At 45.1% G+C, this 22130-nt stretch overlaps 1 protein-coding gene across 1 annotated transcript in view; it reads right to left on the minus strand.

The window, feature by feature from the left end:
- Positions 1–2779: 2779 nt before the first annotated feature.
- The window catches only part of usp6nl (USP6 N-terminal like), a gene marked incomplete at its 5' end in the record, with an annotated part of 45283 nt that continues 25932 nt past the window's right edge, over positions 2780–22130 (minus strand). The window contains 9 exon segments of the mRNA XM_079755839.1: positions 2780–5041; positions 5043–5288; positions 5290–6260; positions 9835–9987; positions 10342–10441; positions 10822–10887; positions 11170–11264; positions 21092–21212; positions 21985–22033. Of these exon segments, the coding sequence (XP_079611965.1) occupies positions 4559–5041; positions 5043–5288; positions 5290–6260; positions 9835–9987; positions 10342–10441; positions 10822–10887; positions 11170–11264; positions 21092–21212; positions 21985–22033 (2284 nt within the window). The 3' untranslated portion in view covers positions 2780–4558.

Here is a 22130-nt window from a genome sequence, read left to right on the forward strand (position 1 = left end):
ATCAAACATATAAGCTGTAATTACTATACATAGCCACAAGGGGAGCAGGACCCAACATACAAGCTGCAATAACTACTCCAGCCACAGAAAGCAGCATCTTTAAGAAAGACGCGGAAGCCGGAGCGACAGTGTTCGGCTTCTATTTTATTTGATAAAAAAAGATAGTGTTACCTCTTATGTTTTATTTGATAAAAGACGACAGTGTTACCCCTTACGTTTTGTTTGATGACGGGCAATAAAAAACAACTGGGTTCGACTTATATTTTATTTCATATCGGGCAATAATAAACGACAGTGTAACCCCTTAAGTTTTGTTTGATTACGGGCAATAAAAAAACGACAGTGTTCGACTTCTATTTCATTTGATAAAAAACGACAGTGTTACCCCTTATGTTTTTTTTGATAAGAAATTGCGGTGTTACACCTTATGTTTTATTTGATGACGGCCGGTAAAAAAACGACACTGTTACCCCTTATGTTTTATTTGATGAATACTGATAAAAAACGACAGTGTCGCCCCTTATGTTTTATTTGATAAAAAACGACAATGTTACCCCTTATGTTTTATTTGATAAAAAATTATTATTATATTATTTTTTCATTTGATATGAGGAGAATAAGATTGATATAACGATCGATAGAATAAGAATAAGATTGATATAACGATCGAATAAGATTGATATAACGATCGAAGGCAGCATCTATGCTGCCTTCATCGAACGGATGAAGGCAGCATAGATGGACAGTACCATAAATATGAGCAATTTGATAATAAATAATCAAGTGGATTAGATACAGGGTAAAGTCAAGTAATATAGGTACTGCAGTGCCAGAAGTTTGGTGTTGACCAGTTCCGCCCAACATTTTTATGACACCCACCCTCACCCTGTCCTCCAGGCAAATGGGGCAGGGTCGAGACGCGGCCTCCGCCACCGCCTCCAAGGTCATGGTGGACAACCTGGCCCTGCGGGAAGGGCAGGAGGGCATCCGGGCCTTCATAGAAAAACGCAAGCCCGTCTGGAGCCATGCGGCGGAAAAGGCCCATGACTGACCCAGCAGAGGCTGGACTGTTTGTACCGATGTAGTGTACCAGTGTTGAATCCAGTGTTGTCGATTAAGTATTTTAATGACTTTTCCAGAGGAAGAGAACGAGTTGTTGTAATTCTACCTTAAAAGTGTTTGTTGTCCGTTTACCTCCATGGTTGGCGGATGCTAACTGAGTGAACCTTCAATAGGGTTTTGGCGGGAATAATTGAATTCACAGGTTTTATTTATTTCAGAATTAATTGCTGTCGCTCAATGTTGTTGTTGTTTTTGCCAAAGGGGAATGAATGTGATCAATATTTGTATGAACGCCGAGGAGGTCTTTACTGCCAAGATTTTGGACGGTACGTGAGGTTTGCAAGGGTACTGGTGATGGCCTGCTGCACCACACTACACTTTAAGTATTTGGTGGTTTAAATGGCTTTTGATATCGGAACCAACAAGTGTAACGAGGCCTATGTCTAACACTGGGTTTAACTTGAGGTCTGTTTTTAGTTTTAAATCTTGTGTTTGGAGCACATTACAACTCCTAATGATGCATGATCATAGTTGTTCCTTTCAACTGACATGCAGCATTTAATGCTAATAAAGAGGCCTCCATTTAAACTCTTGGTGGGCCGTCACAAATAAGATAAAATGCCACTGCCTGGAACTGGCTTGATTGAATGATTAAACAATGATTTGCAGACTTTTGTAATCTTTCTGTTAAGACCTGCCAACCAAATAAAAAACCAAGAGAAGATTCAAAAATTCAGAAATACCAGCGCTACATTAAAAAGTTTGGTTTAAGGCAGGGGTTCTCAAAGTTTTGACAGCTGAGGGCCAATTTAGGAATCCAAAATTTGATTGAGGGCCCACGGAAAAAAAATTAGACGGGTCGCCGTCAGCATCCCAGTGGTGAAAAAAAACCATTGCACGGTGAACACTGGGAGTGAGGTCAAGTGAGGTCTAAATCATGAAACTGAGGTTTATCCTTTCAAAGTAATGTAGTCGGATTAAAACTAACAAATGTAACAGGATTTAATTAGAAGCTAGAGAGTCGACTTTTATCTTTATATTTATTTATTTTTGTATAAATTAATATTGATATAATAATAAAAATAATAACTTCATTTATTTTATATATATATATATTTAACTTACATCTGTATGTCATTGCGGGCCGCCATTGGCCCGCGGGCCGCACTTTGAGAACCAATGGTGTAAGGATTTGGTTGCATGGTTAGGGTTTCCAATTAGGGTCTGATTTTAGGATCGGGTTTTGTTCAAGGGTTTGGCTTAAGGCCAGGGTAAGGGTTTCCTATTAGGTTTCATCCAAACCAAATCCTTATTAATGAATCATCTCCAAATAAATACAATTATTAACAACTACTTGGGTGGCCGCTGGATAACCTTTTTTAATAGAGTAGCGTTTGTGCTCGCTCATCATTTAGAACAAACACAATTCATTTTCCGGTTCAAGCACCGTGTCCCTCGACGAACACTTTCCTCCACCAGAGGGCGGAAAAACCAAATAAGTCGACTAAACCGGCAAGAGGATAAAGGGGATTTCTTAAAAGGCTTAATGTGAAAACAGTAGAAAGTAGAAAGTAAAATGTAAATTAAATGTAAATACATCTTAGTCAGCCAGTTTAAGCAAATCTCAGCATTCACACTAGATATTGAAATCGTTATTAGTGTGAATGTATCAGCGTAATACATTTGACCCTTCAGGTTTTTCAGCAGTGCAGTGCATTCTTTCAGTTCAATTCAGTTCAATTCATTTTACATTTCTGCATTTTCAGCAATGCTTTGCACTTTTCATTCAGCTGTCAGCGTTCACACGCATTTTCTGCAGGTATGTATGCATATAAAATGCATCTTTAAATCTTTTTTTTTTTAATCATAGGCCATGCTATTAAATGGCATAGGCCTATCGCAAAGGCAATGACAGTCACTTATTGATTTCAATCAAACTTGTTTTATTAAACAAAGAATCAGAGAATTGTGAAGGAAATTAGTCTGATGATAAAAAAATGGGAATGTAATAAAAACAGTACTGCAATACTGTTGACAATAAGGGTTATGCCAAATAATGAGAAATAACGGCATATGGCCAATTAGCGACTGAAATGTGTGATTCACACATTAAAGACTAGGGGGCACTGTTAGTGTACATGTGAATACGGAGTGCAATCCACAATGTTATTTAATGTTTGCTCAATTTTAATGTAGGCCTACGTAATGGTGGGCGTGTTTGAGTGAATGTGACGCGTGTTGAAAATGACGTCCAGCTGTACGTCCAATGTTCTGTAAGTAATAAAAAACCAGTCTGTTCTGTACAGACTGCAAATCAGGAAAGGGTTGACAAAACAAACGCACACAATTTCTCTCTAATGCCATGTTCCAATATCCATACTATCCGTACTTACTAGCCTTAGTTTGAGTACGTAGGGCGTTTAAGTGTACTCATGGAAGTATGGATATTGGAACACGGCATAAGAGCCCTTACAAGTACAGCCCTTGGCATTTCTCAAGCAAAAAAAAATCTAAATTTGACACAAGCCTGCATATTTGAAATGTATCCATTTGTACACCAAATGTATCAGCAGATCAAGAACAAGCATTGCCGAAACAGCAATGGTAGAATAATCTCAATGACAAAAAGGAAAATATTCCAATCATTAAAAAATAAAGCAGACAAAGAAAAATAACTAAATTGGAGGTGCTTGTACTCAAGCCAAAATAGAAGTCACAACTCTCAGTAAACAAATTATTATATTAGTTGCTTAACCATAAACTCTTCTCTTTCAAAAAAATAAGATCAACGCGCATACGGCGGACAAAACTAACGTAAATTATCTGTTGCAAACATATATTAAAAAAAGAAAAGAAATGAATGTGTTTTTTTTGTCTCTCCGGGAGTACAGCCCGCCCCCTACTGATTTTAATACTCAGTATTACTACAGTAATGACGACAACAAAAAAAATAGTTACTGTACATTTAAGACTCTAAAAAGACACTTGTATACATATCTATATAAAGATACATATATAATGTCACCTCTCGCAATGATTTCACATCCAAAAATAAAATAGCTCTCTCGGTCCGTTCAGGTCGTTGCGTCATCATTTCATAGTTTACAGTGATCGGTGGAAACTTCCGGAGGCTGGGTTGACCCGCACCGTCGCAGTGCAGTGGAGGAGCCAGCGAGAACCGTACTTTAACACATAAAGCACCGCAAAGCAAACGATACACTTAAACGAACCGACAACACAGAAAACTACACAAGAAACTTAACCAAAAGAGTCGACCGCCCAAACAAACGGAAACAAACCCCAACGAAAACACACGAGGACGATCCTAACCGACGTCAGAATCAAAGCCTGTCTATTGCCATAGTGTGAGTGACTTCACCTTATTCTCTAAAGCTCTCCCCTCCAGCCCAGTACATCCGTCGGTCCACCTTTCACTTCCTGTTTCCCCTCAAACCATTCCCTCCGTGTGCCTCTCTCTGTCTCGCGGTCTCCCTCCTCACAACAGCATGGATTCCTGCATGGCGAAGGCCTCCTGAGCGTGGCGGTAGTGCGGCGCTCCAAACAGCGCCGGGATCTGCTGCTGCATCACCGCCTGCTGCTGCCGCTGCTGCTGCTGGAACGGAGTCCTGCAGTGTGGCGCTGCCACGTCGGGGAAAACAAACTCCTGCAGAGGCGACATCTGCGCCTGCTGGAAGCTGGTCGACCGAGGCATGCCCCCCGAGGAGGAGTGAGGGTCTCCGCCCGTCCTCCCCTCCCACCCCTGAGGGCGACCGGGTGGGGGCGGCTGCCCGTCAAGCATGCTGTAGTCCGCATGGGGCTGGGGGTGGTGGTGGTGGTGGTGTTGGGGGTGCTGGGGGGACGTGGCGGACCGCCCGTTGTGGCGGTGCTCGCGGTAGAAGGTGCCCTCCCGGGGCATGGGCTGCCCCGAGTCCATGGGCAGCGGGGCTAAGATGCGGGGGTCCCGGCTCCCGTTGGGGGGGGTACCGGTGGTGGGTGGCGTACGGGTGGTGCCCCCCAAGGGTCTTCTCCGGGGACAGGCCCTGTGGGTGGTGGTCGGGGTGGGGGTGCTGCACCGTGGCGTAGGCACGCTCCCCGAGGGGCCGGGAGGGGGCGTAGAGTCTCTCGTCACCGAGCCGGGGGTCCGGGTTCCCGGGGTAGAAGTGAGGCGCCACGCCCTGGTGGCCGGGGCGGTACTGCTGCTGGTGCTGCTGGGCGGCGTGGGGGGGGGCCGGCCGGGTAGTGGCCCCGGGGTCCAGGCCCGTGGTCCCCCTCCCCGGGCGGGCTGGTGAGGGTCAGCGGCGGGGGGACGTGGTGCCTGGTCCTACGGGGGGCCTGGGACCCCCCGGGGCTCACTAGCGAGCCCATGCTCCCCGCCCCGCTGCCGGGAGGGGGCGCCCGCACGGGGCTGGGCTGGCGGGGGGACGGAGTGCGGAAGGGGCTCTCCACGGGGGGAGTCCTCAACCGCGACGGGGGTCTGTCCGGCTCGGGCACCTCCAGGGCCTGCCCCCCCGTCTCGGGTACGTTGTCGTACTGCGAGGCGTTGGAGCCGCGGTCGGCGCCCGGGACCAGACCCCGCGACGGGGGCCGCCGCTGGCCCGCCGCGCCAGGGGCCTCGTCCGGGCTGGAGCCCCGGCGGCGGCGGCGGACCTCCTGGGCTGCGGCCGCCTTGGCCGCCTCCAGCTTGGTCTCCGAGGGCTTGACCCAGCGCGGGCCGACGGGCGGCTGGCGGGAGCTGGACGCCGCGTTGGAGTTGTGATTGGCCGCCGCGTGGGCGTGGCCGCGGCCCCCGTCCCGCACCATCTGGAGCAGCGTGGACGTCGGGGTGGGGGGGGCGGGCGTAGCCCCCCTCTCCGGAGTGGTGGTGGCGGGGTTGGGGGGGGCCGGCGTCTCCGCCGACCGCCTGTGGGCGGAGCTGGAGGCGGAGCCGCCGTCCGTCTCCCCTCCGGACCCCCGGTGGCGGCCCTCCCTCCTCCCGGACTTGTTGTGGCGCATCAGCCTGTCCATGGAGTCCCGGCGCGCCCGGCTGGGGGGCCGGCTCTCAGGCTGCCGCTCCGGGGGGACGGGACTGGGGTCCCGGTGCGGCGGGGGTCCCGACCCCACGCCGTTGGCCATGGGGGTTGCCACGGCGTCGTTCACCGCCGCCCCTGGTTCTGGGGGTAGCACCCCCAGTGGTTTCTTGGGGTACTCCTCCTCTTTACCTACAGAATGAGAGAGACAGAGAGAGAGACAGAGAGAGAGACAGAGAGACAGAGACAGAGAGCGAGAGAGACAGAGACAAAGAGAGAGACAGAGAGACACAGAGACAAAGAGAGAGACAGAGAGAGAGAGACAGAGAGGGAGCGAGAGAGACAGAGACAGAGAGAGAGCGAGAGAGACAGAGAGAGACAGAGAGACAGAGAGAGAGCGAGAGAGACAGAGACAGAGACAGAGAGAGAGACAGAGAGAGCGAGAGAGACAGAGACAGAGAGACAGACAGAGACAGAGAGAGAGAATGAGAATAACAACCAAAGAGGAAAAAATAGTTAGTCAAGCCGGACAAGGAGTCAAGCCAGAGACTGTTTTTTTTGGGGTGTATAAACGTTGAATCACATCCAGATGAGGACTTTCAGGACGACGGGAGAACATGGGCTCATGCAACACCACTGCCATAGAAGAAGGGGTGGAAAACAATATAACAATGGGCCTTATTCACCTAGTTTAGCACCGAGACGCGACCAAGACGGCCACTTGGTGAACAAGGCCCATAAAAAAACAACACAGAGAATTACACTCATGACAACACAGGTGAAGGTACAACTTTCAACGGGTCAGAGAACAACAGAAAGTAAGTTTTTAACATTTTAACATTCAAAGTTTTTTTTTTAAACTAAATATTAACTTGTGAGTCGGCCCGGAGGCAGCCTATTCTATCGGGAACTGTCGGGGAAATTACGAGTTTCATTTGGTTCCATTAAACTGCTCGAACACGACGGTGGGTACCGGAGGGCTAGAAAAGGTCGCACGGAAATACTTCCTGATTAATGACCCCCCCACCGGATACACGGCCACCATTTCAAACCCATTAGTTGGACCTGGCTAATAGACTGCTGTGATAATCAGCAGGATGGCTCCCTGAAATGGATCTAAGAAAAAATGTATGCAAATGTATGGTTCTCTTGCAGTACCGGACACTGGTAACACACTTTGAATCAGGACACATAGGCGACGCACAACAGAAGACATCCACAAAGACACGGTGTAATTGGTGTGAAAAAGTACAGAGTGGACACAGTGTGGAGAGATGGTGAACAGTGTGTGGGGCGGGGGGAGGGGGGGGGGGACACTCGGGACACACTGGGAACTGCAAAATAAAGAAGGAAAAATACCCAAAGAAATTTAAACAAACTGGTACAGTGCAGCACGGTTACCAGGGAGACGGCAGCTGAGAGAAACAGGAAGCTCTGTGGGAGGGATCCAGGAACAGGAAGCAAAGACCCCCCCACACTCACACACACACACACACAACCCCCCTCCCTTCCCTCCTTTTTCCCTTCTCTTTTGCACTCTCTTATCGCCGTGACTACAACAGCTCAGCTGCAAAGCCTCCTCCCTTTTTTTCATATCTGTTCAATTTTATTTATTTTCTCGCCGTGTCAGCACCATTCTGTTACCACCAAAAGAAAAAGAACAAAGTTCCAGCGGAAAAATAAAAAACAACCTCCAAAGTAATAAATAAATCGAATAAGGTGGATTCCATGCTTTCCTGAAACCCACTTGGTCTATACAGCTATGTGACCGTCCACTGAGGTGGTGAGGAGGAGGAGGAGGAGGAGGAGGAGGAGGATGAATCTGCCTCAGGGCAATAAATGGCTCATTTGCCATGGCCTGCTGAGAAGCCATAGGGTGTCCAAGTGTGTGTTTGTGTGTCAGTGTGCGTGTGTGGGAGAGAGAAAACTAGAATGTGGATAGCAATATCCGATAGCCTGAATGCAGGTTGATGTCTGGAGTCAATAAACGCTACAATCCAAATCTAAATCTACCCCATCTCCTGGCAGTGAGTTATAACCGCAGTCCTATTGCCGTCAGCGTCTTATAACTGAGAGTTGGGAGGAAGAACGTTTTTTTCGTCATTGGCAGGGCAACAGATGGCCAGGCAGACAGATCTGGAGATGTCTGTGGTGCAACAAAAGCCTCCAGTGCTCAAAAAGAGGACCTCATTATCTTGTCAGTGGGGTGGGCAGTCGAGAATAGACTACTACTGTTAAGCTTGTGTGTATTCGCTGGCCCTTCTCCAGAATTTTCTTTGGACACATTGTGGATAGTTCCATGCAAAGGACGTAGAAGATTGTCAGTCCTTTTGTAGGGCACTTGATGCTCTTGTTGGGAGAGAGAGAGAGAGAGAGAGAGATTAACCCAGCCGTTGCAACACTGAAGCCAAAGCTGGGCTCACTCGAAAAAAAACAAAAGCATAATCAGTGTGTTAAAAAAAAAAAACTAAAACCAAAACAACAACAAACCACAGCTAACCTGAAGCAGGCACAACTCAACCGCAGAACGGACCACTGCTCAGGAAAATATACAAAACCAAACCAAATTAAATTCAACCAAACCCTGCAGCGATACTGGACAGACAGACGGACGGACGGACTTTACAGAAGGGAGTGGAAGGAGGGAGGAAGGGGGGAGGGACAGATGAAACAGAGAGAGGGGGATGGACCAGTTAATAAAGCCCACCGGTTACTGTTGTAGGAGGGAATATGGCCGCCGCTCACAGCCACACTTTTGTAGGCTAACCTCATTAGAAAATCAGAAGAAGAGAGGGCTGGTTAACGATATTACGAGAGAGAGAGAGAGAAACAGAGAGAAGGAGGGAGAGACAGAATAAAAGCACAGGTCACACACGCAAAGGTTATAAACTACAATTATCCACGGCAAACAGGAAAAGGGTGTAGTCGGGTATGTTTGACCACCACTGTTTGCATATGTGTGTGTATGTGTGCGCGTGTGTGTGTGTGAGAGACAGTACATATGTGGTTTGGCTTTTGGATTCCTCTAGCGGTGTGTGAGTGCCCGAATGTGTTAAGAAAGAGCTGATCATTCCCAAAGTGTTTGGCGAGTGGCGCGTTGGGTGGTTGCCACAGGGATGTGAGGTGTCAGCAATGTTCGGAATTCGGATTGAAATTCATGAATAATTCCTATGTGAGCATGTTGACGACTCAAATGAATCAGCCCAGCTCTTTATGCTAATGGTGTGTTTGGCTGACCCGGCACCCTTTTCAGAAAGGCGCTCCGAAAAACAAAAAAGGACGCCAGAACAAAGAATACGAAATAAAATAAATAAAAGATATTCAGTGAAAACAATAAGTCATATTCGATTTTTATATTGTATTGCTTATTTTCTCTATTGAATATCTCTTTTCAGTCGTTTTGTGTTTTTCATACTTTTTTTATTACAATATTTTATTCAGAAATTATCAGTACAGAGTAATGCATAAATACCTTTCGTTAATTATTAAAAATTTCATCCGCATGCCCTCCCTCTTAAAATCCCCCCCAAATACCCAAACTAAACACAATCAATTCAAAAAAATTTAAACAAATACCAAAATGATTAGGTAATTTTGTATACGTTATCCCCAACTGCGCCATCATATCGCAACATCAGTGCAAACTTTTGAGTTGCAAACTCTTTCTCATTCCGCCTCTGATTCTGAATCTCAGCTTGTGCTACATGGCTGCGTGTTCTCTGAGTGTTTGGGTGTGTGGGTGGGTGTGCGGGCGGTATGCCGGTACCTGGCGCGGGGAACTCCAGCTTGGCTCTCCGCAGCTCTGTCATGGAGGTCTGGAGGTTCTCGATGACCAGGTCGTCCTCCAGGAAGAAGTCCTTGGACAGAGTGACCTGCAGGAAGTCCACCAGCTCCTCCATGGCAAGCTTCATCAGGTGCTCTGGTGACACCCCCCCCCCCCCCCCACACACACACACACACAAACACAAACACGCAGAATAATCCTTTACAAAATGGCTTTAAAGTTTAAAGCAACATACAATGCATGTTTGGTCATGAATGACGATGAGGGAGACATCCCCACCAGAAGTTTAAGCGTGAAGTAGACACAGTTTGACGCCCTACTTTATCATCAATTAACGATTAGAGGAAAACATCTGATAAAATCATCCAAAAAGCAGTCTGCAGTCGCTATGCAGCTGGAACAACACCACCCGAGGACTTCAGGCCAACCCCCCATGGGGGCCCTCTAGCGCTGGTGTTCTTATGGCTGATGGGGCGCGGGCGGCCTTACTCTTGTGCAGCTTCAGGACGGTGTAGGACATGGCCGTCAGCACACGCTCGCCCTCCAGGATGTAGATGTCCCAGATCCTTAGGGTGAGAGTGAATGGTGTCTGTTAGGGGGGAGAGGGAGGGGGAGGGGGAGAGGGAGAGGGAGAGACAGAGAGAAAGGGAGAGAGAGGGAGAGGGAGAGAGAGAGAGAGATAGATGCTTTGTGAGATATTCCTTAATAATATGAAGATGTCTTCAATCTTTACATCATTACAGAGAACAGAAACAACAGTAATAAAAGCAACACTGACACAGTGCACTGGTAGTGGTTATGGTGGATCTGTGTTTGATTATTTAATATATACAACACTGTAAATACACATAGAAGACACTGACACAAAGACACTGTATATTATAAACATGACACTGTATATATACACACCACTGTATTTATCCTATGCATGACACAGTGTATCCTGAAAGAGAGGATGTGGATACTCACTCTGTCCAGGAAACACTGGAAGAACCATTTCATCGTGTACAGACTGGTGAACACCTCTTGGGTGTCCTGCATCGCACACACACACGCACACACACACACACACACACAAGCACACACACACACACACACCAAGAACACATTGAGTTTTTTTACATTTGTTTCCTGTGCACGACTGTACATGCAACATACGGCACAGCATGGCCTAATGACTTGATACCAGACTGCCGGGGATTGATTGGCTCCACCTCATATGACCCATACATTACAGGGTCGCACGGTGCACGGTAGCATGGGGGGGGGGGGGGGGGGGGGGGGGGGGGGGGGGGGGGGGGGGGGTCTGGCTCTCACCAGATGCTGCTTGAGTTTGGGCATCATCTTCTTCAGGATGCGCTCGTGGTGTTCCTGGAAGCGCATCAGCTTGGGGAAGCCGGGTATGAAGAACCCTGCAGGGGGGGAGAGAGGGAGGGAGAGAGGGGGGAGAGGGGAGGGAGGGAGAGGGGGGGGATGGGAGGGAGGGAGGAGAGAGGAGGAATGGGAAGATGAGAAAGGAGACAGTGGGTGGTAGAGAGGGAGGGAGGGGGGAGGGAGGGAGAGAGGGGAGGGAGGGAGAGGGGAGGGAGGGAGGAGAGAGGAGGAAGGAGACAGTGGGCGGTAGAGAGGGAGGGATGGGGCAGAGGGGAGATGGAGAGAGGGGATGGGAGGGAGGGAGAAAGAGACGGGATGGAGGAGAGATGAGGAAGAGAGGGTGAGAAAAAAGACACCGGGGGGGGAAGAGGGAGGGATGGGGGGTGAGGGAGAAAGAGACAGGATGGAAGAGAGAGGAGGGAGGGAGGGAGGATGAGATAGAAGGGAGGGGGGTAGAGTGGGAGGGATGGGGAGGAGGAGACAGGATGGAGGGATAGAGAGGAGGGAGAGGATGGAGAACGAGGATGGAGGAAAATAAAGGATGCAGAGTGAACAAGATGTTGATGAGAGAGAGCGAGAGGAGAGGATTGTGATAAAGCGGAGAAAGGTGGGGGGGAGGGGGAAAGTGAGAGAGAGAGAGAGAGAGAGCATTAGAAGAGAGAATGATGATGAGATAAAGGCACTGTTTTTTTTTTTTTTTTTTTTTCAATTTCACAAGTCTGTTTTTTATTCAAGTGCAAATAACTGTCCTCAGGAGACCAAACACACACAAACTATTTACAAGGTGCAAACGTAGCAAATAACACACGCACATAAGGAGACAAACACACACTATTTACAAAGCCAAGTAACCGAATTAAAGTAAACCAGTGCTCACTCCACATAATTTTTTTTATTTTTTTTTATAACTTTGTTTATTGGAGCACATCACATCAAACAATATAAATCTTGTAAGTTACATGTGTGACCATCAATGTTTTTTTTTTTTTTTAAAACAAACACACATTAAGGAAAAAATAAAAATAAAATGAAAAACAAGACCGTATTAACAATAGTACTAACAATAAATGAAAACAAAACAGAAAACCCACCCTATATCCCACCCCAAGCTGGTTCACCTTTCTCCATCAATGTATCCAATAACTTGCACCTGTGCATTGACACTGTTGCAACAGTACAGCAGAAAAAAAAAAATAATAATAATAATGAATATACAAATATATATACATATACAGTAGTCTAAGAGGTAGGGGTCATGGCCACATTATCAAAATATGAGAGGAGAGGCTGCCATGTAGTGTAGAATTTCCCACTCGACCCTCTAAGCGAAAATTTGATCTTTTCTAGCTTAAGGAATGACATTAAATCAGTCTCCCAGGACTTATCTGACGGGGGTTTTGGTGACTTCCAGTGTAGAAGGATACATCTGCGGGCAATCAGAAATTTTTCAATTTCACAAGTCTATTTTTTATTCAAGTGCAAATAACTGTCCTCAGGAGACAAAACACACACAAACTATTTACAAGGTGCAAACGTAGCAAATAACACACGCACATAAGGAGACAAACACACACACAAACTATTTACAAGGTGCAAACGTAGCAAATAACACACGCACATAAGGAGACAAACACACACACAAACTATTTACAAAGCCAAGTAACCGAATTAAAGTAAACCAGTGCTCACTCCACATAATTTTTTTTTTTTTTTTTATAACTTTGTTTATTGGAGCACATCACATCAAACAATATAAATCTTGTATGTTACATGTGTGACCATCAATGTTTTTGTTTTTTTTAAAACAAACACACATTAAGGAAAAAATAAAAATAAAATGAAAAACAAGACCGTATTAACAATAGTACTAATAATAAATGAAAACAAAATAGAAAACCCACCCTATATCCCACCCCAAGCTGGTTCACCTTTCTCCATCAATGTATCCAATAACTTGCACCTGTGCATTGACACTGTTGCAACAGTACAGCAGAAAAAAATAAAATAAAATAATAATGAATATTCAAATATATATATACATATACAGTAGTCTAAGAGGTAGGGGTCATGGCCACATTATCAAAATATGAGAGGAGAGGCTGCCATGTAGTGTAGAATTTCCCACTCGACCCTCTAAGCGAAAATTTGATCTTTTCCAGCTTAAGGAATGACATTAAATCAGTCTCCCAGGACTTATCTGACGGGGGTTTTGGTGACTTCCAGTGTAGAAGGATACATCTGCGGGCAATCAGAAATTTCCCTTAGTTTTTTATTCAAGTGCAAATAACTGTCCTCAGGAGACAAAACACACACAAACTATTTACAAGGTGCAAACGTAGCAAATAACACACGCACATAAGGAGACAAACACACACACAAACTATTTACAAGGTGCAAACGTAGCAAATAACACACGCACATAAGGAGACAAACACACACACAAACTATTTACAAGGTGCAAACGTAGCAAATAACACACGCACATAAGGAGACAAACACACACACAAACTATTTACAAAGCCAAGTAACCAAATTAAGCGAAAATTTGATATTTTCTAGCTTAAGGAATGACATTAAATCAGTCTCCCAGGACTTATCTGACGGGGGTTTTGGTGACTTCCAGTGTAGAAGGATACATCTGCGGGCAATCAGAGAGGCAAATGCTAAAACATTTAGCTTCCGTTTGCTAAACTCAGAGTAGTTAAGAGGGACACCGAAGATAGCAATGAGCGGACAGGGAGTGATATCTATATCTAGAACCTTAGATATAATCTTGAAAAAGTTCTTCCAGAATCCCGTTAGCTTAGAACACAGCCAGAATGTATGGGCTAGGTCAGATGGGACAAAGGCACATCTATTACAGGCATCGCTGGTGCCAGGGAAAAACTTTGCTAATTTGGCCTTACTGAAATGTATTCTGTGTAGTACTTTGTACTGTATTAAGTTAAGACGGGCGCAGGATGAGGAGTAGTTCACTTGTAACTTTGCCCTGACCCACCAGAGGTCTTCAAATTGGATCCCTAGCTCATTTTCCCATTCCTGTCTAATTTTGACGAGCGGAGAGGGGTTTGATTGAAGGATACACGTGTATAACTTGGATAACCTCCCCTTCAGGCTTTCAGGCCTATCAAGAACTGTTGGTAAGTCCGCAGGCAGAAATGGGAACGTGCTGCAATGGTCTTTAACAAAACTGCGTAGCTGAAGATAGCGGAAGAAGTTGCTTTGGGTCTGACAGACTCTTAAAGTCAACAAATGTTCCATCTACAAACAGATCTTGGAATGATGCGATACCTTTCTTCTTCCAAAGTGTAAATGCAGAATCAAGTTTGGAAGGTAAGAAAGTATGATTATAGCAAAGTGCAGTGTTGTGCCTGAACGCGTTCATTGAACGATAGTTCATGAACTCGTTCATATTTTGGGCGAACGTGAACTGAACGTACTGTATTACTGCCTGATGAACGTTACTGTGAACTCGTTCATTCTGGTGTCTGTGAACGGCACGCTCACTTGGTTTAACTTCGTTCAATATGGGGGTTATTTGTTAATCAACACGGCGGATGCGCACGCAGATCGCCGTGTTGTTTGACCGGTTGCCATGGTAATCCCTGAGAGGTTAATTTGCAGTTGCGGTGTTGCCAGCTTACTGTTAAATTAAACTGTAATCAGAAAACGCGGTTATATGCTATAGACCCTATAGTATCTGTCGTATGAAGGCTGGGACGAATTTCAAATTATAAATATGTACACTTTATTTTGAAAGTACAGACCGGCGTGATTCCCATTGAAACGAATGGCGCGGTGATTATTCTTCAAAACTAAGAGCTGTTAAATTGTGGAAAATGAATTAAACTGTAATCAGACAACACGGTTATATGCTATAGACCCTAGAGTATCTGTGGTATAAAGGCTGAGACGAATTTCGAATTATAAATATGTACAATCCATAACGTTAGCTCTCTGGCTCATAGCTCAGCGGACTAGAATACCTCATAGAATCATTGCTTTTTGGCCGGAAATGGAAACGGGGGCTGTTTACGTTTGATTGTAGTCTTTTCGCTTGGTTCTCCATCTCATCAGTAGGGCTAGAACTGAGAGAATAGACTACAACCAAACGTGAACACCCCCCTTTCCGTTTCCGGCCAACGAGCATTGAGTCTTCCAACAGAAATCAATGGGATTTACAAAATGCGCTAAATGTGCAATAAAACACGATAAAAACTGTATTAAGCTACGATACTTGATTCAACCACTCTATTTCATCCTAGACAAACCTCAAAGGGGGCTCAATGTTCAAAATGCCGGAAAAAACGAATAGCTCACAGCAACATATTGAAAAAAAGAACTATGAACTAGTTCATTTTTTGGAACTGTGAACTTAGTTCAAATTTTTAAATTATGAACGTTTAACTGAACTAGTTCATTTTAAAATTTGTGAACTGAACTTTGAACTAGTTCACGTAGAAAGTGAACTTTCCCAACACTGGCAAAGTGGACCAAGGAGGACGAAATTATTTAGTTTGAAGTGTTTGCGGAACTGTGTCCATATTTTCAAGGTTGACTGGATTACAGGGTTTGAAGTAAAATTTGTGGCTGAGAATGGCAAAGGGGAGCACGTCAGAGCCACAAGTGAGGAGGTGCGGCAGGAGAGGGATTCCATTCTGCACCAGTCTAACTCACTCTCATACCACCAGTTGAGTATTTTTTGTATATTTGCTGCCCAGTAGTAAAACATGAAATTAGGCAGGCCCAGGCCACCCTCTTGTCTTGCTGCTTGCAGAGCACTTCTATTAATCCTGGCAGCCTTGCCTGCCCACAAGAATGGGAGGATAATTTGGTCAAGCTCTCTGAAAAAAGACTTTGTCAGGAAGAGAGGCAGACACTGGAAAAGGAACAAAAACCTGGGTAAGACATTCATTTTTATAGTTTGTACTCTACCCGCTAATGACAACGGCAACGTGGACCATCTCTGTAGGTCGGCTTTTATCTTAGTCAATAGTTTGCCAATGTTATTCTTATGCAACCCTTGGAATGAATTAGTAATGTTAATCCCTAGATATTGAAGATTTTCCGTTGCAATAGTGAAGGGTATTTGTCCCTGTGTCAGTGTTGTGGCTTTAGAGTTTAGTGGAAAACACACCATTTTTTGGAGATTAACTTTGTAGCCTGAATATTTACCGAATTCCTCTAGCATCTGTATTACTTTATTAGCACAAGTGGCGGGATCTGTAATATATATTAGTAAATCGTCCGCATACAGGGAAACACGATGTTCAATATTCCCCCGTCTGATACCCCGCAGATATGCTGTCGTTCTCAGCAGAATGGCTAACGGTTCGATAGCAAGGGCGAACAGCAGAGGTGACAGTGGACACCCTTGGCGGGTTCCGCGGGACAGGGGGAAGTACGTCGAGTACTGCCTATTTGTGTTAACACGGGCAAGGGGCGATGAATAAAGCAGGCGTATCCATGTTATGAACGTCCTCCCAAACCCAAATTTTTCCAGCACCTTAAACAAGTACCCCCATTCCACCCTGTCAAAGGCTTTCTCCGCATCCAATGAGAGCACGATTTCAGGCTTCCCCTCACTGGACGGGGCAGAGACAATGTTTAATAGACGTCTTATGTTTGATGACAGCTGACGTCCTCTGATGAAGCCAGTTTGATCCTCAGAGATTATTGAGGGGAGAGATGTTTCCAATCTTCTCGCAAATGTTTTTGCTAGTATTTTAGCATCAACATTTAGGAGTGATATAGGCCGATAGGAACTGCACTCTGCAGGATTCTTATCCTTTTTAAGGATAACTGAAATAGAAGCCTCAGTCAAGGTTTTTGGCAGGTTTTTTTCCTGTAGACAGGGAATGATTATACATATCTAGTAATAGAGGGGCTAAGAGAGTGGAGAATTTTTTATAAAATTTGGGCGGCAGCCCATCAGGCCACGGTGTTTTCCCATTGTTCATTTCCTTAATACTTTCACATATTTCCCTTAAGGTTATTGGTCGATCTAGTGACAACTGCGTTACAATATCAACAGTTGGTATGTCTATGTTATCCAAATATTCATCCATGTTTGAGTCTATAGGAGGGGGTTCAGAAGTATAAAGTTTAGAATAGTATGCTTTAAAGGCCGCATTGATCTGCACGGGACACGTTGTAAGACCAACCGGCTGACCAATAATTTGAGTGATGTGTCGTGATGTCGCTTGGTGTTTGAGCTGGAGGGCCAGCAGTCGGCTTGCTTTGTCGCCATATTCATACAACATCCCTTTAGATCTCATTATACTTCTTTCTGCATTCCCTGTAGAGGTGAGATCAAACTCTGTTTGGAGATTAACCCTTTGTTGATGCAGCTCTGGAGTAGGCTTTATTGCATATTGCCTATCAACTTCAGATATTTTACCGGTTATGTCTGTTTGTGTCTTTCTGCGTTGCTTATTAGAGTAAGAAGAGTATGAGATGATTTGTCCTCTGATGGTGGCCTTTAGGGTTTCCCAAAGCAATGAGGAGTTAACTTCTTCTGAGTTATTAAAACACACAAAGTCTTCAATAGCCTGCGTTATAGTAGAACAGAACACATCATTGGACAGTAGCGACGTATTGAGCCTCCATTGCGGGGTCCCCACTGATGGAGAATCAAATCTGAAGTCTATTAACACAGGGGAGTGGTCTGATATGACTATTGCCGAATATTCAATGGAATGAATAGATGGTAAAAATTCTTTATCGATACAAAAATAATCTATCCTTGAGTAGGAATGATGTACATGCGAGTAGAATGAGTAGGCTCTGGTGTCATCATGTAGGAGTCGCCAGGGGTCACAACTTCCATAATCCTCCATGAACGACTGTAGCATTAATGCCACTTTCGACAGTTTGGTCACTCTGGGGCTTGAGCGATCCAGCTGAGTGTCCATTACACAGTTTAGGTCCCCTCCAAAAAATAAACGATGTGTATCCATATTCGGAATAGCGGATAAAAGCGTAGCCATGAATTCAGAGTCATCAAAGTTAGGAGCATACACGCAGACTAGTGTAACGGGTAAATGGAATAGTCTGCCCGTAACAATGATGAAGCGCCCATTGCGATCAGGCACTATACCTTCTGATATAAACTGAATTTTTTTAGAAATTAAAATGGCAGCCCCTCTGGCTTTCGAGTCAAATGATGAATGAAATACTTGTCCTACCCACGGGCGCCAAAGCCTTGTATGATCACTTATCTTGAGATGGGTCTCCTGAAGGAAGACAATGTCAGCCCTATGTAGTTTGAGATGTTGAAAAACCTTTGCCCTCTTAACAGGACCATTTAAACCTCTCACATTCCATGAAATTAATTTGACCTGTAGCTTATCCTTCCCACCTTGACCATCTATTCCAATCATGTAGGTATACGAATGTACATAACTGAAAAGATATGATAAATAAATAAAGACAGCATATTAAACCCGCTGCACACACAACAGATACCAACATTTGTATTCAAAGGTGACCAGTACTCTCCCTCCCAAATCCCCCCCATAAAAGAAAAAATGACGAAAACAAATAAAGAAATATACCCAGCAGCATTAGAACAGTCTGCCGAAGTTCTTCAAAGCCTATGCTCGTCCTTCCGTGGAAGCGAGCCGCAGGTCTACTCTACAGTTCCACTCCTAGTAATGCAGTATCTACAAACTTTATCCAACACAAGTAGGGATTTGCTCCCAACACTGAACACATACACTGCAAGTACACCTATAATAAAACATTTATTATTATTATTATTTTTTTTTAAATCTCTACGTTTACCCTCTTCACCCCATTTAACACAAAACTCGCCTTCAAGTATCGCAGTCATACTAACGCTAAATGCGATCCAGGTGTTCTATCAGTTATTCACAGTCAGCATGTTATATCTGATCACTCAAGCTATTTAGTGTTAACTCAAACCTTTCAGATGTGGCAACATTCAATCCCGTTCTCCAACAGTGTTGGCTGGAAAGTTTCCCTTTATCCGCTCGTAGAATGTCTCTGCTGCTTCAGGGGTATTGAAAAGGTGTGTTTCCCCGTTGACAGTGATGCACAAACGAGCAGGATGGCGCAGGGAGAATGTCATTCCAGCGGCATAAAGTTTAGCCTTAATGTTCTTGAACGCGCTCGCTGCTTGGCCAGGCCCGCACTCATGTCGGGGAAGAACAGGATTCTGTTGCCATCGAACTTTATGCCTTCCTTCTGCGATCTCGCCCACCGAAGCACACGCTCCTTGTCCTGATAGCGATGGAATCTAGCGATGATGGCTCGTGGACGTTGTCCCAAGGCAGGCTTCGGAGCAGGTGCACGGTGCGCTCTATCCAGCTCAGGAGGTGTGGGGAAAACATCATTTCCAACAACTGACCGGAGAAGCTTGGAAATGAACTCCGACGGTGAACCTCCCTCCAGACCCTCCGGTAGGCCAACAATCCTTATATTCTGTCGTCTGGAACGATTCTCAAGGTCCTCCGCTTTGGATGTTAATGCAGCATTGGCCTTCTCCAGGTGATCAAGCCTCGTTGTAAGCTCGGCTATCTCGTCACTTTGGGTGGAGAGTGTATTTTCAATGGTCGTTATCATTTGGTTGTGAGAGTCCAATGCCACGTTGATAGTTTCGAGAGACGTCCGTATAGGTGTAAGGGAGGTATCCAAAGATGTCGTGAGGAACGTTTTGAGTTCAGCCGCCAAACTTTCTTTGTGTTTGTCAAGTTCCTGCACCAGGCTAGCAACGGTTAGCGACTCCGCCATCTTAGCCGTCGGTGTTGCTTGGGTTGGAGCAGAATCTCTCACCTGTCGTTGTTGTCTCGACATTGTAAAGCCAATTGAATCGATCTGAGATGTAGGCCAACTTTTCTTAAATAATTAATACAGTTACATTGGTAAACTTCACTTTGGTGCACGAAAATCATGAAATACACGGAGCCGTCCCAAAGCGTGACCGACCCCTCACATTGCAAAACCGGACCCCCCAAGGCACTGTTTTTTCGTTTTTTTTATGCTCCAAGTGTGCCTGGAGAAAATACCTGTCTAGACGTGTTACAAAAGTGACATTTGAAATCGCTGCCTTCTGGCTCATGCAATACTACAGCCTTTTATGTACTTCCCCCCCCCCTCAGAAAGCACAGATGCCTTGCCTCCTTGGGAAATGTGTGTCTCTCTGTTTACGACGATGTTTTAATTGTTTACCGGGAGCCAAAGTGGATTAGTGGATTTTCTTTTCCCCAGAATTGTGAGGCTTGGAACGTTAACATTAGGGATGGGCACTGAGTACTAAATACTTGATTTGGCCGTCCTTATTTGTTGACTGAGAACATCCATAGAGTAGTACACTCGGTAATGTTAGATTATCCTACTGACATTTCAACTATGAATTATACTCTGCTTACTGAGCATGTATTGGTTCCAACAAAGTTCAAGACATTAATTTATAATTGAACTTTTTAATGGACTGTAAAATAAATGGATTTGAGTCAATCTTCAGAAAGGCCTTATCCGAGGTGGAGTCGGACAGTACAATCCCGGGTCGGATTTTATGAGCCAATCGACGTCCCTACCTGTGCACTACAGAGAGACTTTTCTACAACTATCTATCCGTGGACACGAAAACCAACACAGGCCAGGGATCCGCCATGTTTACCAGGACCTCCCCATTGAAAGAAAAGCTAGGGGGCTAGGGCTGGGACCAAGTGGATGCGGGGCAGGAAGCAGTTTTAGTGTGTTTTAATGTCGGTGACCACGGCAAGGCCAGGGGAGGGCTACAACAGGGCTTCAAATGGCGTAAGGGATGTGTTTGTGTGTGTTCCTGTGTGTGTAGTGTGTTTCAGGGTGGTGAAAGGGGAGTTTCATGAATGTTTGTTACCGTGCATGGAGTGCTTGGGCCCTGAGAGCAGTTTGACCAGGGCCCAGAAGGCGTCCTCCTCGTTCATGTAGATCAACAGCAGCGCCGTGATCTGACTCATACCCTGACAGTAGCCCACTTCCTGTCAGCACAGGAAGTACGGTTGGCAGGGAGGGAGGGAGGGAGGTGGGAAGGAAGGAGAGAGGGGAGGATGAGGGAGAGAGGGAATCAGGGAGGAGGAGGAAGAAAAGAGGTTGGGTTCGGGGGGGAAAGGGAATGAAGATGGTTAGTTGATTAACATCTCAAAGACACACACAGACAAACGGAGAGATATCAAGTTGTTTCGATTTGTGTGTAGGCAGAATAGCTCAAATAAACATGGTTAATAATAAAAATAATAACACATTTTATTTCAGGGCGCCATTCAAAAACTCAAAAGGTTGCCTAATAGTTAAGACAAGCAAAGTACAATTCTACTTTTTAATAGTGAGCAATTATACCTCTTAATTCCCTGACAAAATGACCAGAATCACAATTGGAACCTACAGCAATTTGGACTCATTGGTACTGAAACTGTGGCTTAAAAAAGGAGCTCACATCATACTGAAGGTAAATGTAACGTACAGGTTCAATCGAGAGCGGTGGATGGAATTGCGTGGTAGCGGACATACATCGCTAGGAATGAAACCTTAGCCTGTGGGTATTTATTTACAGGATATCGAATGCTGTGTTAAATTTAGCAAGAATGATATTCGATAAGACTTACATTTATGAGCCAGGTTGTGCATGTCCAAGTGCCATGCATTTATGTCAAAATTAAAAATATAACAATGGGTTCAAAATAAAGCCGAGATGAATAAATCAGGGTTATTCAAGAAAGGCAAACAGGGCACGAGTTTGGGATCGTGACTCACCGTGTTGTAAATGGAGTAGGCTGTAAGGACATGGAACAGAGCCTGCTGTCTGAAAACACAAACGTTCACCCAAACTTTAACACAAGTACAAACGTTAACACAAAAATTACCGCAAATACAAACATTAACACAAACATTAACATGCA

Source organism: Pollachius pollachius (assembly GCF_949987615.1).
Source record: "Pollachius pollachius genome assembly, chromosome: 18".
Classification (NCBI taxonomy): Eukaryota; Metazoa; Chordata; class Actinopteri; order Gadiformes; family Gadidae; genus Pollachius; species Pollachius pollachius.